Genomic DNA, 17,220 nt, shown 5'->3' on the forward strand with positions numbered 1-17,220 from the left:
GTACGTCTGTTCTTTGCCCCCTGTACTGTAAAGTTATTCAGAGTTTTATAGGTCATTGTATATTTTCCCCTTCACTAGAGAGATTGACAGGGAGGGCAGACAATTTTTATGTAGACTTTCTCCTCCAGGATTGAAACCCAGCTATTACGCGGGCAGTGGCAAAATTCTGTGTGGCTGCAATGTCTACAAGAAAAAAAAAATGCTTACAGAATTGTAGCTGTCAATTTGTGCCAATTTTTGGAGATAGAACAATCTTTGGAAAATGATATTTACACACATACTTATGGGCTGTCCACTCAAATAAACCAGGGAATGACCCTAACTGTTTGAGAACATGTATTTCTTAACAGGGATGTTATTATACACTATTAATGTGCTATAATGTGTCAGTACTATTTTTTTATACATTATAAATAGTGATGTCTATTGCTGGTTTAAGATCGTAATAAAGTTATATTCTATTCTATTCTTTCCCCCAAATTCCCCTTTTGCCTGCTGGGTGTTCGGTATTAGAATCCCCCAGCTTAATTTTTTTTTTAAAAAACAAAAACATTGTTTACACCTGTAAAAAGGAAACGTGTACAATATTTCTCATCCCAAAAGGATTTCCGCAAGGAAGAAGCCATTCGAGAGCTCTGCAAACAAATAAACGATGATTAAACTATCTCTATTGCCACCGCACCCCAAAACTGCCGGGGGAAAAGATAGCCTGGATTCCAAATCCTGGCTTGGCTAGGAGCAGGCTGCGCTTGCCTACCTCGCAGGGATGGCGTGAGGATGGCTAATGGGAGGAGATGCCCAAACTGGCTTTTCCACATTCCTGCCTCCCTCTTTCGCTCTTCGGTATTTCATCAAAGGGTGTTAGGTAACCTGGAAGAGGGAGAGTCCTGCCTCAGGCAGGAAGGCAGCTGGGTGATTTGGGGCCAGGCCCTCGCTCTCTGCCCCAGGAAGAAGACCAGGGTAGCCGAAATGGGCCCCCAAAACAGCAGGGACTCATGCAGGCAATTGCCAAGTGTCAAGACAGACTTCATCCATCTATCCATCTATCTATCTATCTATCTATCTATCTATCTATCTATCTATCTATCTATCTGTCTATCTATCTATCTATCTATCTATCTATCTATCTATCTATCTATCTATCATCTATCATCTATCTATCTATCTATCTATCTATCTATCTATCTATCTATCTATCTATTGTATCTATCATATCTATCTAAACATCTATCTCTATCTATCTATATCTATCTGTTGTTTCTATCTAATCATCTATCATTTCTATCTAATCTATCTATCTATCTATCTATCTATCTATCTATCTATCTATCTATAATCATCTATCTAATCATCTATCTAATCATCTAATCTAATCATCTATCTATCATCTATCTATCTATCTATCTATCTATCTATCTATCTATCTATCCTCTATGTCATCTATCTTGTCTATCATTTCTCTCTCTCATCCACCTACCTACCTACCTACCTACAGTATCTCTCTATTTATCTATCTATCCAGTTGTGCATATATATCCTATCTACCTCTCTCTCTTTCTCTTCTATCTATCTATCTATCTATCTATCTATCTATCTATCTATCTATCTATCTATCTATCTAATCATCTATCTATCCATCCATCCATCTATCTATATAATCATCTCTCTCTCTCTCTCTCTCTCTCTCTCTCTCTCTCTCTCTATCTATCTATCTATCTATCTAATCATCTACCTAACTAATCATCTACCTAGATATACCTACATATTCATCCAGCCATTCATCCAGCCATCATAAACAATGCTGTGTTTCTTCTCAGGTCTTCGATCGGGTTTGGGGACCTGACAAAATGAATGCCAGTCTTGGGAGGTGGCATTTGAGGAGAAAGGGGCACATTTGACTCCACCCGCCATCGGATTTAAGGAACGGATCTTAGGCACCCAGCAATGGCCAACCGGAGGGACATCGGACCCCTCGGGGTGGGGGTGGGGTAACCTGGGTGACAACTGACAACAGGCAAGCTCCGTGTTTTACGTCCCCCCCAAAAAAATAACTTTAATGAAAGCAAACGCACACCCCTTTTTCTATTTACAAAGAAAGGCCCCAGGCCCCAAAGAATGGGTTGCCACCACCACGTTGCCACAATCCAAGGATTTGGAAAGTGATGCTGGTTTTGCAGAGAATGGAAGGGGGAAATTAAGCAGAGCCGGACGCTTCTTTATAAAGCCAAAGTTTGAGCGGAAGGCACTGGTTTTGTTCGGCTGGCTGTTGCTGGGCTAGTCCGCTTGGCCTTGGGGAGGGGTATCAGCCCCTGGATCTCCACAAAGGTCTTTTCTTTGGTTTCAGGAATCATCTTCAGGATGTAAAAAAAAGTCGCCAAGCTTACAGGGCTGGCAACGAGGAGGCTGTAAGGCCCGATGTTGTGCTGGGGAAGAAAGGAGAAAGGTTGGTATCCAAAGGGATCGACTACTGGATCTCTTTTGACATAGGTCCAGGCCGAGGGGTCCTTCTCACACACACACCCTGCCTTCCTGTGCTGTGCTTCCCAACCAAGTTTAAGATGCGTACGCTTCCACTCCCAGAATTCCCCAGGAAACACGCCTTAAGATGGGTAAGCTTCCACTCCCAGAATTCCCAGGAAACATGCCTTAAGATGGGTAAACTTCCACTCCCAGAATTCCCAGGAAACATGCCTTAAGATGGGTAACCTTCCACTCCCAGAATTCCCAGAAACATGCCTTAAGATGGGTAACCTTCCACTCCCAGAATTCCCAGGAAACATGCCTTAAGATGGGTAACCTTCCGCTCCCAGAATTCCCAGGAAACATGCCTTAAGATGGGTAACCTTCCACTCCCAGAATTCCCCAGGAAACACAAGATGGGTAACCTTCCACTCCCAGAAAGAAACATGCCTTAAGATGGGTAACCTTCCACTCCCAGAATTCCCCAGGAAACACGCCTTAAGATGGGTAACCTTCCGCTCCCAGAATTCCCCAGGAAACATGCCTTAAGATGGGTAACCTTCCACTCCCAGAATTCCCCAGGAAACATGCCTTAAGATGGGTAAACTTCCACTCCCAGAATTCCCCAGGAAACATGCCTTAAGATGGGTAACCTTCCACTCCCAGAATTCCCCAGGAAACACGCCTTAAGATGGGTAACCTTCCGCTCCCAGAATTCCCCAGGAAACACGCCTTAAGATGGGTAACCTTCCACTCCCAGAATTCCCCAGGAAACATGCCTTAAGATGGGTAACTTCCACTCCCAGAATTCCCCAGGAAACATGCCTTAAGATGGGTAACCTTCCACTCCCAGAATTCCCAGGAAACATGCCTTAAGATGGGTAACCTTCCACTCCCAGAATTCCCCAGGAAACATGCCTTAAGATGGGTAACCTTCCACTCCCAGAATTCCCCAGGAAACACGCCTTAAGATGGGTAAGCTTCCACTCCCAGAATTCCCCAGGAAACACGCCTTAAGATGGGTAAACTTCCACTCCCAGAATTCCCCAGGAAACATGCCTTAAGATGGGTAAACTTCCACTCCCAGAATTCCCCAGGAAACATGCCTTAAGATGGGTAACCTTCCACTCCCAGAATTCCCCAGGAAACATGCCTTAAGATGGGTAAACTTCCACTCCCAGAATTCCCCAGAAACATGCCTTAAGATGGGTAAACTTCCACTCCCAGAATTCCCCAGGAAACACGCCTTAAGATGGGTAAACTTCCACTCCCAGAATTCCCCAGGAAACACGCCTTAAGATGGGTAAGCTTCCACTCCCAGAATTCCCCAGGAAACATGCCTTAAGATGGGTAAACTTCCACTCCCAGAATTCCCCAGGAAACATGCCTTAAGATGGGTAACCTTCCACTCCCAGAATTTCCCAGGAAACATGCCTTAAGATGGGTAAACTTCCACTCCCAGAATTCCCCAGGAAACACGCCTTAAGATGGGTAAACTTCCACTCCCAGAATTCCCCAGGAAACATGCCTTAAGATGGGTAAACTTCCACTCCCAGAATTCCCCAGAAACATGCCTTAAGATGGGTAAAGCTTCCACTCCCAGAATTCCCCAGGAAACACGCCTTAAGATGGGTAAACTTCCACTCCCAGAATTCCCCAGGAAACACGCCTTAAGATGGGTAAGCTTCCACTCCCAGAATTCCCCAGGAAACACGCCTTAAGATGGGTAAGCTTCCACTCCCAGAATTCCCCAGGAAACACGCCTTAAGATGGGTAAGCTTCCACTCCCAGAATTCCCCAGGAAACACGCCTTAAGATGGGTAAGCTTCCACTCCCAGAATTCCCCAGGAAACACGCCTTAAGATGGGTAAACTTCCACTCCCAGAATTCCCAGGAAACACGCCTTAAGATGGGTAAACTTCCACTCCCAGAATTCCCCAGGAAACATGCCTTAAGATGGGTAAACTTCCACTCCCAGAATTCCCAGGAAACATGCCTTAAGATGGTAGCTTCCACTCCCAGAATTCCCAGGAAACACGCCTTAAGATGGTAACTTCCACTCCCAGAATTCCCCAGCCACCATTAGTACAGCTGGCTGGGGAATTCTGGGAGTTGAAGTCCGTATGTCTTAAATGTGTCACACTCGAAAAATATGGATTTAAAGCTTCTGTTTACCCAGGATATGCATCCCACAGCTGTAAATCTCCCTTTGCTATCAATTACCACATTTCCAACGTTCACCCACCCTAGCCAGAGAAAATCCTGGTTTTCCCACCACCCTAATCTTCCCCCCACAAAAAAAATGGATGGGAGGGGGGAGGCCATTGGCCTTCCTGATCTTCAGGTGGGTTTTTATTTCTTGCTCCAAGAGATATCCGAAAAATAGCTGCAAGGTTGTTGACTCACCTCTACGTAGATAAAGATTAAGACGGTTAGGTAGTTCAGGAACCACTGTACAAATTGTCCGATGACGTAAGCTGAGGACCGGGAAGATTGCAGAAACAGCTCTCCAACCAGTAGGTTGATCAGGGAACCTGAGGTACCCCCCCAAAAAAGGAGGAACAAGGAAGGAAGGAACAGAGGGAGGGAGGGAAGAAGGATAGAGGAAGGGAAGGAAGGAAGGAAGGAAGGAAGGAAGGAAGGAAGGAAGGAAGGAAGGAAGGAAGGATGGAAAAGGAGGGAGGAAGGGAGGAAGGAAAAGAGAAGGAAGGATGGAGGAAGGAAGGAAGGAAGGAAGGAAAAGAAGGAGGGAGGAAGAAAGAAGGAAGGAAGGAAGAAGGAAGGAAGGAAGGAAGGAAGGAAGGAAGGAAGGAAGGAATTAGAGGGAGGGAGGGAAGGGAGGAAGGAAAAGGGAGGCAGGGAAGAAGGATGGAGGAAGGAAGGAAGGAAGGAAGGAAGGAAGGAAGGAAGGAAGGAAGGAAGGAAGGGGAAGGAAGGAAGGAAGGGGAAAAAGGGAGGGAGGGAGAGGGAGAGAGGAGGGATGGAAAAGGGAGGGAGGAGAAAAAGGAGGGAGGGAGGAAAGGAAAGGAAAGAAGGAAGGAAAAGAAGGAGGTAGGGAGGCAGGGATGGAAGGGAGGGAGGGAAGAAGGAAGGAAGGGGGAAATGGAGGGAGGGAAGGAAGGGAAGGAGGAGGGGGAGAAGAAAGAGGGGGAGAGGGAGGAAGGGGGAAAAGGAGGGAGGGAGGGAGGAAGAGGGAGGGAGGGAGAAAAAGGAGGGAGAAAGGGAGGGAAGGAAGGAAGAAAAAGGGAGGAAGGGAAGGAGGGAGAGGAAAAAAGAGGGAAGGAGGAAGAGAAGGAGGGAGGACGGAGAGAGAGAGAGTGAGTTTTAAAATAACCATTTCTTTTCTCTAAAGCGCACCTCTGGCAGTTTCCCTTCTGGCTTTTTCAAGAAAGGCAATGGCAATGGCCATTGAATTTGGGGGTGCTTCCAAGTTGGGGTGTGGGGAGAGATCCAGTTGCCTGCCCCAAGAATGCCGCCGAGGTCTCTGCAGTCACCCCGAAATGGCCCGGCCACTTTGCTTTCCCCGAGAAGGGAAATCATTTTCACCCTCCAGTTTTCGAGTTAGTGTTTCAATGCATCCCCGGTTTGTGGTCTAGAGTCCCGCCAGTCCTTGACTTACGCCCCCAAATTTTTGCCGCCGAGCAAAGCAGCCGTTAAGCGAGTTCTAGGCGCGCCCCCCCCGCGACCTTTCTTGCCACCCACCGTCGTTAAACGAATCGCGCTGCAGTCGTTTTAAGTTCACGACACTGTAGCCCAGGATATCAATACATGCCAGGTGCCAATTTTGATCACAAGATCCTGCAACCGTCGTGGGAAAACACGTCCCCCATTTTTTTTGCCCCCAGCACCGTCGTCGTAACTTGGATCGGTCATTAAACAGATACTTGAAGACCAGCTTTAAATCAATGGGGAGAATTTTTTTTCAAGTTCTTTCTCCTGGAACCCTCCGGATCTCCAAGCAATTTAGCGGAGAAATACGCGGGGGTGGGGGGATGTGTGTTTACGCTGTCGGGGAAAATCCCAGGCCCGGGTGCAAATCTAACCAGTTCACCGACCGGTTTCCCTCACATACACACACACACACACACACACACACACACACACACACAGCTACTCACTTGGCCCAAAAGCGTGGACACAAAGGAAAATGTTGATAATGATGTTGTTAAAGATGGTCAACCAGGCAAATTTAGACTGCAGAGGGAGGGGAAAAAAATAAAAATGTTTTAGCAAAAGAGAGAGGAAAAGAAGGAGGGAGGGAGGAAGGGAAGGGGGGGAAGAAGGAAGGAAGGAAGGAAGGAAAAGAGGGAGGAAGGAAGGGGAACGGTTGCAGGAACTGGGTATATCTAGTCTGATGAAAAGAAGGACTAGGGGAGACATGATAGCAGTGTCCCAATATCTCAGGGGCTGCCCCAAAGAAGAGGGAGTCAAGCTATTCTCCAAAGCACCTGAGAAGGCAGGACAAGAAGCAAAGGTGGAAACTGATAAAGGAGAGAAGCAACTTAGAACTAAGGAGGAATTTCCTGACAGTGAGAACAATGGACCAGTGGAACAGCTTGCCACCAGAAGTTGTAAATGCTCCAACACTGGGAGTTTTTAAGAAGGGATTGGATAAGCATTTGTCTGAAATGGTATAGGGTTTCCTGCCTAGGCAGGTGGGTGGACTAGAAGACCTCCAAAGACCCTTCCAACTCTTGTTATTCTAAATTCCAAAATCCCATCCTTTTTGAGCAACGTCTCCCCTGTTACGTACCTGTAGATCTCGGGTCACTGTGAACACGAGGCAGAAGACAGTGGCCATCCCAAACCCAACGAGAAGCTGCACTTTCCGTCCTTTCCTATCCACAATGTACATCTGCAAAATGGGGAGGGGGGAAATGGAACAAATCAGCACCCACTGGTTTCTCTCCTAGGTCAGAACCAACTCCATTTTTCCACCTCCATTCAGCTCCCCCCACCCCCCCGTAAAAAAATGGCCAAAGCTGCCATGATTTGATTTCAGGTCAGGAAGGAGAAGCTCAGAAAGGAAGGTAGGAAACAAACCAGGATTCAGCCTCATGATGGCTATTTTGCTTGGCTGAAAAACTACACCTGGCTTCTTCAACAAAACAGGGTTAAAAAATGAACACAGAGATGGTGGAGGAGGAGGAGGAGGAGGAAGAAGAAGAAAGGAGAAGAGAAGAAGAAAGAGGAGGAGGAGGAGGAAGAAGAAGAAAAGAAGAAGAGGAGGAGGAGAAGGAGGAAGAAGAAGAAAAGAAGAAGAAGAGGAAGAAGAAAAGAAGAAGAAGAAGAAGAAGAAGAAGAAGAAAAGAAGAGGAGGAGGAGGAGGAGGAGAAGAAGAAGAGGAAAAGGAAGAAAAATGGAAGAAAAAGAGGAGGAGGAGAAAGAGGAGGAGAGAGAAAGAGGAGGAGGAGGAGGAGGAGGAAGAAGAAGAAGAAGAAGAAGAAGAAGAAGAAGAAGAAGAAGAAGAAGAAGAAGAAGAAGAAGAAGAAGAAGAAGAAGAAGAAGAAGAAGAGGAGGAGGAGGAGGAGGAGGAGGAGGAGGAGGAGGAGGAGGAGGAGGAGGAGGAGGAGGAGGTGGAGGAGGAAGAAGAAAAGAAGAATTAGAAGAAGAATTAGAAGAAGAGGAGGTGGAGGAAGAACACGAGGAAAAAGAAGAAGGGGAGGAGGAGGAAGTGGAATAAGAAGAGGAAGAAAAGAAGAAGAGGAGGAGGAGGAAGAGGAAGAAGAGGAAAAGGAAGAAGAAACGTAGAAGAGGAGAAGGAGGAGGAGGAGGAAGAGGAGGAGGAGATGCTCACCCCAAATAAGATAGCCAAGATTAACAGGCCAGTGGTCATCATTTGGAAATATCGGGCGTTTTTGTGGCTTAACCCGGTAGAGTAGAGCATTTCCTCAACGTAGAGGTAGATCTGAAAGAAAACCAGCACAACAAAAGATCTCGGTTTCCAGACACGTTCAGAAGATCTTCATCATTTTGGGTTATGTATCCCCTAGAGCAGAGAAGTCTCCAAACCTGGCAACTTTAAGACTTATAGACTCCAAGAAGCCTTAGCAAGGCCACACCTAGAGTCCTGCATCCAGTTTTGGTCACCACACTATAAAAAAAGAGGTTGAGACTCTAGAAAGAGTGCAGAGAAGAGGAACCAGGAGGAATAAGGGGGCTGGAGACTAAAACATATGAAGAACGGTTGCAGGAAGAGGGCCTGGCTAGTCTAGGGAGGAGAAGGACCAGGGGAGACAGGAGAGCAGTCTTCCAATATTTGAGGGGCTGCCATAGAGAGGAGGAAGGGGGTCAAGCTATTTTCCAAGGCACCTCAAGGCCAGACAATGAATAATAATGGATGGAAACTGATCCAGGAGAGATTCAACCTGGAAATAAGGAGGAATTTCCTGACAGGGAGAACAATCAACCCACGGAACAGAAGTTGCTTGCAAAAGTTGTGGAAGCTTCATCCCCGGAGGCTTTCAAGAAGATAATAATCTGTCAGAAATGGTGTAGGGTCTCCTGCTTGGGTGAGGGGTTGGACTAGATGAAACAGCCTTGAAACAGCTGGGAAAACGGCCCCAAAAGAGGCCCTCAAAGCCCCCCCCCCCAAATGGCCTGAAAAACAGCCTGTAAACAGCCTGGAAAACAGCCCCAAAACAGGCCCCAGAAGACCCCCCAAAAGGCCTGGAAACGGCCTGGAAACAGTCTGGAAAACAGCCCCAAAACAGCCTGAAAAATGGCCCATGAACAAGCCGAAAACAGATTGAAAAACGGGCCGAAAACAGCCAAGTGAGTGCTGCAGGAGGCCATGGAGGGTGAAAACGAGGCATTGGGGGGGGTCATGTACAGACCCCTCCACTCCCCATTTTGGCTGGCAGGGCGCTGCAGGAGGCATCCGTCCTGCCCCCCTGCCTCCTTACTGCTGGCCTTCGGACGAGAACTACAATGCCGATCTAGCCCTCAAAGAAATCCAGTTTGACACCCCTGCCTTACCACATTGACGCCAGAAAGCTGCTGGCCTGTTTCGATGATCACCACCGAAACCAGGTTCCAATGGAGTGGACGATAGCACAGCAACCGCAGGGCGTTCATGTTCTTCTCATCCTTCTCAAAAAGGTCCTCCCGTCGGAGTTCCTCCAGTTCATCCTCGACGTCACTCTGCAACCTGAGGTGCTTCAGGACTGGGGAGAAGAAACAGAACCTCCCCCCAACGGTTGAAGTTGGAGGGGGACAAGAATACAGGATAAGGATAAGAATGGGATGGTGTCATGCTCCCCGTCGGAGCCTGAATCTCTGAGGGAATAGGAGCATACCCCCAGTCCGCCAGATACTAGAAAAACTTCTAGCAGCACAAAATAGAGAATCTCTCTTTGTTGTGGCCAGCCCAGAATGGCTTGTACTTTGGCTGGGTCCATCTCTATGCCCTCATTGGAGACTCGGTAGCCCAGGTAGCTCAACTGTGTGCGGTGAAATTTGCATTTCGACAGCTTGACATACAGGTGTGCTGCTAGAAGTTTTTCTAGTACCTGGTGGACTAGGGGCATGTGGTCGTCCATCGTCTCAGTGTAGATGAGGATGTCAACCAAGTACACAAGAATCCCCTTATAAAGATGTTCATGTAGCACTTCATTTATTAACTGCATGAACAGACAATCTCTAGAGCAGCTTCGGTGGCTTCGGAGGAAAATGGGGAGGAGCAGGGCCAGTCAGGCCAGGGCCTTTCAGGATTGGGATGGCTTGTAGGCAGAGAGGAAGCGGGGGGCAGGATGACCAAGAGAGGCTAAGCAGTGAACATGAGAAACAGAGCTCAGGCGATGAGAAAGGACCCTCCTGATCCTCAAGTACGGAGAGTGGAGAGAAGGCGAGAACAGCACAGACTGATGCGAGTACTCGGGAGGAGAGTGCCCCGCCCCTCTCCACAAGGCACACCTGGGGATTGAGACTTAGGGAGACACTTAAGGAGGGGCATTTGTCGGGAACAAACCATGAATTAATGGAGTCTCGATGTCTGAACTTAGCTGGAGGGATGATGAGTGAATCACTGGAAGTTCTGAATCACTGGAAGTTCTGAAGGACCAAGCTGGGGACAGATCCTCCTGGAGAAAACTTATTTATGTGGCCACTAAGGGTCAACAACAACTTGATGGAACATAATCAATGAGATAATACCTCCTCTGACCACTCCCCATTTTCACATTTCCTAGAGTTTGGACTTGTTTAAACGCCACACAGGCTGCAACAAATTTAAATATGGCTCCACCCCAACCCTAGCAGATACCTTCTCTGGCTTCTTCTTCTTCTTTCTTCTGCATCAACAGGTACCTTGGACTTTCAGGGCAGGAAGGGAGCAGAAGGATCTGCCAGATAGCTAAGAGCCCAGGCAAACTCACCAGGACTGGCCAACCTGCATGAAGAGACACCAGTGGTCGAAGGAGGGGATGTTGGGTGATGTAATCCCAACACTTCCCCGCCCCCCCTTATCAAGAGGAAACGGAGTTACCTTCTACGGTGCCCAGTAGTTCAGGAAAGGCAAATATCTGAGCCAGTTGGACCCCGATCACCAGAAAGAACTGGGGCACCATACCGATGGAACCCCTCATATTCAGGGGGCTGGTCTCTAGGAGATACATAGGAATCACGCTGGAGAAAATACCTGTGGAACAATAACATTCCAGACATGTTCAGAAAACCTTCAAAGTTGGCAACTTTAAGACTTGTAGGACTTCAACTCCCAGAACTACTCAGCAAGGTATGCTGACTGAAGAATTCTGGGAGTTGAAGTCCACAACCAGAGGTGGCCAGTTCTGACCAGTTCTGGAGAACCGGTAGCGGAAAATTCGAGTCATTCAGAGAACCGGCCAATACCACCTCTGACTGGCCCCACCCCCATCTATTCTCTGCCTCCCAAGTCCCAGCTGATCAGCTGGGTCTTCTTTGGTTGCCCTGCACAGGAGAACGGAGCTGGAAAGCAGGGTAGGGGGGTTGGGAGGGAATGGGATTTTGCAGTATCCTTCCCCTGCCCTGCCCACCAAGCCATGCCCACAGTAAACCGATAGTAAAAAAAAATTTGAATCCCACCACTGTGCAAAACCACATCTGGGCAGCACCTCGGAAGGATCGTGGATGCATTTAAGTCAGGGAGTGGAACAGCTTTAAGGGAAGATAATCCTATTCAGTGCTAAGGTCCTTGCTTCGGCCACCAACATTAAACTGTGGCAGTTGTTCTCGTTGGAAAACATGGGCCCGTTTCCTTGGGAGGCGACTTTCTCTTCGCTTAGGAGGGTTCAACATGAAATGACCCCCACACACACACACACTTCCCCTACTCACCCATTGAGATGCCAATAAAGAAACGGGAAAACATGGCGAAGATAAATCCATGCTGAAGGTTGGCATAAATCATCAACATGGAACACAGCAAGGAAATATAATTATTGGTCATCATTGTCCCTTTCCTGAAGACACAACAGAAAGAAATGCTGGGGTTCAGAAGTCTTTTCCATCTTGGATAGTATTAGAGAAGAAGGCAAGGACCGGTGAGCAATGTGTAAAAATTGGGAGGTCCTAATGAGGTGGAAAACTTAGTTTTAGGGATCTATCGTTCAGGTTTAATTTGTCCAGGAATGGTATCTATCTAAGAGGTGCTTTAACCATGATTTATTCATTTAAGCCAACACTCTCTGAGTTCACCCAATACCCAGCAATATAAATCAAGAAGTGATATTTTTATTGTGTTTCCCCGAAAATAAGACCCTGTCTTGTATATATTTTTTGCCCCCCCAAAAAGGCACCAGGTCTGATGTCATCCACTGACTAACCTCACTTGCATGCGTCGCTCCCGGCCTCCTTTTCGCTGTCAGAGGCCTTCAGGAACTTCTTCTTCTGCAGCTGGCAAGGCTTTCCTGAAGGCCTCTGCAGCCAATAATTGAGCTCTGGATCGATCCAGAGCTTTGTTGCCAGCTATAGAGGACTCCAGGAAAGCCTTACCAGCCTTGCCAACTGCAGAAGAAAAGGGCTGGCATGGCAGGTGTTGGGGGGTGCGAGGCCTGGCTACAACTGTCCAAAGGTAAGTAGTAGGACAGCTCCACCTCCCACCTCCCCACCCTAGCTTAATTTTCACCCATCCACTCTGGAGTGGACGGGATCTTAAATAGGGCTTATTTTTTTGGGGGGGGTAGGGCGCATGTGTAAAAATATTGGGCGCATGTGTAAAAATCAAGCTAGGACTTACTTTCAGGGTAGGTCGTATTTTCAGGGAAACAGGGCATGTAGCTGTTTAGACTAAAGTATCAGGAGTCTTAAAACAATCTCAGTTGTTGAGATTTTGACCGACAATCTTCATTCTGTCTTCGGGTTCCTGAACTGCCCAAACGATGACTTCATGGGACCCTCCTTCACTCAAGCCATCATGTTGCTCATTTATGGAGCCCAGGATTGGCTTGGCACCATACGCTAAGCCATTAAAACAGGGTTAACCAACGGTAACAAACCGCAAAACGAAAGGGGCGTGCATAAGTGCACAATCATGCCTACCGTCCCTGTCCTATTGTCCCCATTTGTTTGTATCTATTTCCTGTATTCTTACTCATGTTTATACTTATACCTGTTATCTTGTAAGCAATGGACAAATCAAATAAATAAATAAAATAAAAAAACATAGCTTGGTATCCGGTGGGAAGCCAGAGTTGGAAACCAAGGATAAGTCCAAACTTTTAGTAATTTTGCCTGTACAAATGAGGGTATGCCCTCCCAGTCCCCCAAAACTGAATGAACCATTGTTGGTTAAAAATAATAACTCAACAACTATTAAGAAAGATACAGAGGTTGAGAATAGTGGGAATAATGAGGAAACCCTCATTCTGCAAGCAGACCTAGTTGCTTTAATGAACCTCAAACTTCATTTCAATCTATTCTCCTTCTTGGAGAAGATCAAATTCCATATCCAACCATCTTGGGGGCTTGTGAAGGTGAACTTCAACCCACATTTCTTGGAGTGGACTAAGATGTCACTCTCTTCTTTTCTTTCCCTTCTTTCTTTCACTCTACTCCAAAACCGCCTTCACAGATGGGTCTTCGCGGCACCCTAAATCCATTTACCTGCCATATTTATCCACCAGGACTCCAACAAGAAGTGAGCCCAGCATGGCTCCAAGAGGAAACAGGCTGCTGGCTATACCGATCACAAACTTGTCGTGAATTGTATCATTTTGACTGTCATTTTTCTTCCCGCTGTGATAGGTTAGATTATAAAATTGTCGGATGAGCTGGAAGGAAGAAAGGAGCAACTGAAATAGAGACCATGTCATGCCCCTGGTGGAGACTGACTCTGAGGGAGAGGAGGAACAGCCGACAGGGAGTGGAAGTGTGGCTCCAGAGGTTGTGGAGGAGGCCGGGGAAGGACAGACGCCAGCTGAGTAGTCAGAGGAGGACCCTATCCATCCTAGGGCACATAGGGAGGAGAGGATAATGACAGAAGTATCATCCGGTTTGTCGCATCTTAACTGGCACCTTCTTTGCGAAGGTCACTCACCTTAGTGTCCGAGTAGCAGAGCCAGTGGTTGTAACCCAGCTGGAGCGACGCTAAGCCCGTTACAAAAACAAGATGGCGTGAGGTTTCTGTAAGCTTTGAAGAAAAAAGACAAGGAGAGGTCTCCATTTGAACGCAAGAAGGCTTCTGCAGGCTGTGCAGGCCGAAAACTAGGCCCGTTTCGTCATTTCTTGTTTTTCCGAAAATACCAGAAGTGACGAAACGGGCCTAGTTTTTGGCCTGCAAAGCCTGCAGAAGCCTGCAGAAGCCTTCCTCAAGCCTCTGGGAGGCCCAAAAGGGTCTCAAATTGGCCGAAAATGAGCTGTGAGGTACAGTGCAGGTAAGGGGGCGGTGGGGTGGGTGGGGATTTCACGTGCATGTTAAGGAGGTGTGGGGGCACGCGCATTGCCTTCTGGATGCTGGCATGCGTACAATTTTTGGCACAGGAGCCCCAAAAGGTTGGCCACCACTGACTTAATACATTAGCTGGATTCTAAACTCCTGACAGCAAGGAAGAACTGATGAAGGCTGACTCTAAACTTACTTTTTTTTCCCCTTGTCAATAAGGCAGAGGACAATTCTGAAATAAGAATTTAGCAAGATTTTGCAGCTTCTCCTGGCTAGGATTTCGCTGCAAATTCTTGCTGAATTCTTATTGACAAAGAGGTTGGGGAACGAATGAAAATCTGGTAAAACGTAACCCACATGTTTATAAGAGGGTTATACTCTCCTTTTCAGGGTGCCGGAAATAGTGGGGTAACCCCATTCAATATTTCAGCCGAGATAAAAAAACAGAATCAATAGGAAAGTTTGATTTTAAAGATATTTTTAAAAGCCCCACCACGCCTTCCCCAATTGCTAAGGTGTCCTATCAGGGTATTTGTATACATTAGCATGAATTTAAATTTAAATCAGGGCCAGCCAGGGTGCACAGCTGACTCACTTGGAAATAACTTGGCCAAATTTTGCTGCCTTGCTCAGAGATTATTTACAGCCCAAAACGCAAATACATTTGATCAATTATTATTTCTTTTTTAGAGCAATTCACCTGTGTCCATTCTTTCAATATCACTTTCTTATCCACTTCCGTTGTGCTTCCCATGGTTTTGTGAAGGCGACAATCACACCAAGCTACCTGGGAAGACAAAAGGAGAAAAGCCTGTTCAAAGATCCAGGGAAATTTTTCGTTAAAACCAAGGGTCCCCAAACTTGGCCACTTTTAAGACTGGTGGACTTCAACTCCCAGAATTCCCCAGCCGGCAGAGCTTGCTCTCTTGTAATCCCTTCCTCTGCAATCTCTCTCCACTTTAGGAGGTTAAGAGAAAAAAAAGAGACAGACACGGCTGGCTGGAGAATTCTGGGAGTTGAAGTCCAGAAGTCTTAAAAGTGGCCAAGTTTGGAGACCTCTGGTTAAAACAATCCCAGACTGAATGAAAACCAAGAAACTCCCAAAACCATTGAGTACGGAATTATTAAAATAATAATTATTAAAATAAAATAATTATTAAAATAATACGGAATTATTTTTTCCTGTTTTTTTTCCTCTGCTGGCTATACAGGTAGCAGTTCATTTAGTGACAGTTTAATGTGACATGAAAAAAAAAAGGGACTTAGGACTGGTTTTCACACTTACGACCATTGTTCCATCTCCGTGATCAGGGGGATCCAAATTTGGGCGTTTGGCAACTGACTCGCATTTATGACGGTTCCCTTTTGCCACCTTCTGACCAGGAAAATCAATGGGGTGACCCAAACTGGCTTAACAACCGTGTTACTAACTTTTATTCACCGCAGTGATTTACTTAATGACGGTGGCATGAAAGGTTGTAAAATGGGACAAAGCTCCCTTCACAGCTGTCTTGCTTAACAACTCACAAGCTATCCTGTGGCTCTTGAAATTAACTGGTTGCATTCACAAAGCAGGTTAGACCAGAAATGAAACACTAACCTCCATGGGGGTTTCCAATTTGGTTAGTTAGTCCCTTCTTTTCAAATGCCCCACTTGGCAACTAAGCCAGAGACACAGAATAATTTTGAACTGACTAGAGGAGTCAGCTGTGATCAGGGTATTTTTCGTGTTTAGAGAAGAAAAGAGGCAAGAAGGAAAGAAGGAAACAGATGGGAGGGAGGGAGAAAAGGAAACAAACACAGGAAGGCAGGAGGAAGGAAGGAAAGAAGGAAGGAAGGAAGGAAGGAAACACAGGGAGGAGGAAGGAAGGAAGGGAGAGAGAGAGAGAAGGGAGGGGGAAGGAAACGAATACAGGAATGCAGGAGGGAGGAAGGAAGGAAGCAAAGAAAGAAGGGAGAGAGAAGGGAAGAGAAGGGAAACAAACAAACACAGGAATGCAGGAAGAAGGAAGGAGGGAGGAAAGGAGGAAGGAAGGAAAGAAGGAAGGAAGGGAGAGAGAAGGGAAGAGAAGGGAAACAAACAAACACAGGAACGCAGGAAGAAGGAAGGAGGGAGGAAAGGAGGAAGGAAGGAAGGAAAAAAGGAAGGGAGAGAGAAGGGAAGAGAAGGGAAACAAACAAACACAGGAACGCAGGAAGAAGGAAGGAGGGAGGAAAGGAGGAAGGAAGGGAAAGAGAGAAGGGAAGGGGAAAGAGACAAACACAGGAATGCAGAAGGAAGGAAGGAAGGAAACACAGGAAGGAGGAAGGAAGGAAGGAAGGGAGAGAGAGAGAAGGGAAGGGAAGGAAACAAATACAGGAATGCAGGAGGGAGGAAGGAGGGAGGAAAGGAGGAAGGAAGGAAGGAAGGAAGGAAGGAAGGAAGGAAGGAAGGAAGGAAGGATAGAAGGAAGGGAGAGAGAAGGGAAGGGAAACAAACAAACACAGGAACACAGGAAGAAGGAAGGAGGGAGGAAAGGAGGAAGAAAGGAAGGTAGGAAACATAGGAAGGAAGGAGGGAGTGAGGAAACAAACAAACAAGCACAGGAAGGAGAGAGGGAGGGAAGGAGGAACTTATTTGGAGGTCCTTCGAAAATGTTTGGCTTCCCCCCAAACTTAACATTTTACTTCATTCCCTTCTGTAATACCTCCCCTTCCTTCTCCCCTCTGCCTCTCCTTTCTCAATGCCCCTCTTTGCCCACTAGGCAAGACAGCCCCCTCATCCCCATTCCAACTGAGTTCCTCACCAGCCAGGCCACGGGTTCAAGTTCAACCAACGCTTCTGCCCCCGCCCTCCCGGAGGATTCAAGGCCTGGGGTCCCTCTAGATTGATGGCCAAACCAGGCCTGGAACGGGTGCCT

At 47.0% G+C, this 17,220-nt stretch overlaps 1 protein-coding gene across 1 annotated transcript; it reads right to left on the bottom strand.

Moving 5' to 3' along the window:
• Window positions 1-2,216: 2,216 nt before the first annotated feature.
• Window positions 2,217-15,926, bottom strand: LOC148129401 (solute carrier family 2, facilitated glucose transporter member 5-like). Its single transcript, XM_087944714.1, has 13 exons — window positions 15,921-15,926; window positions 15,021-15,107; window positions 13,976-14,068; window positions 13,543-13,709; window positions 11,776-11,900; window positions 10,946-11,098; window positions 10,724-10,849; window positions 9,439-9,626; window positions 8,258-8,368; window positions 7,210-7,315; window positions 6,163-6,258; window positions 4,867-4,994; window positions 2,217-2,423 (listed from the first exon to the last, which is right to left on the bottom strand). The coding sequence occupies exons 1-13, from the start codon at window positions 15,924-15,926 to the stop codon at window positions 2,217-2,219; spliced, it is 1,593 nt and encodes a 530-aa protein (XP_087800840.1).
• Between the last annotated feature and the right edge of the window lie 1,294 nt (window positions 15,927-17,220).

The sequence above is a fragment of the Notechis scutatus genome, chromosome 16, assembly GCF_049901735.1.
Source record: "Notechis scutatus isolate UNSWTSFEM ecotype Mainland chromosome 16, rNotScu1.2, whole genome shotgun sequence".
NCBI lineage: Eukaryota > Metazoa > Chordata > Lepidosauria > Squamata > Elapidae > Notechis > Notechis scutatus.

What these genes read in the sequence shown, in the direction of transcription:
- LOC148129401 (XM_087944714.1), bottom strand. An exon ending in AGAAGAAGAAGCCAGAGAAG is followed by an intron (nt 9,627 to 10,723) that starts GTATCTGCTAGG and finishes TCTTCTCCCCAG; the next exon opens with TCCTGAAGCACCTCAGGTTG. An exon ending in TCTTGGCTATCTTATTTGGG is followed by an intron (nt 7,316 to 8,257) that starts GTGAGCATCTCC and finishes CCCATTTTGCAG; the next exon opens with ATGTACATTGTGGATAGGAA.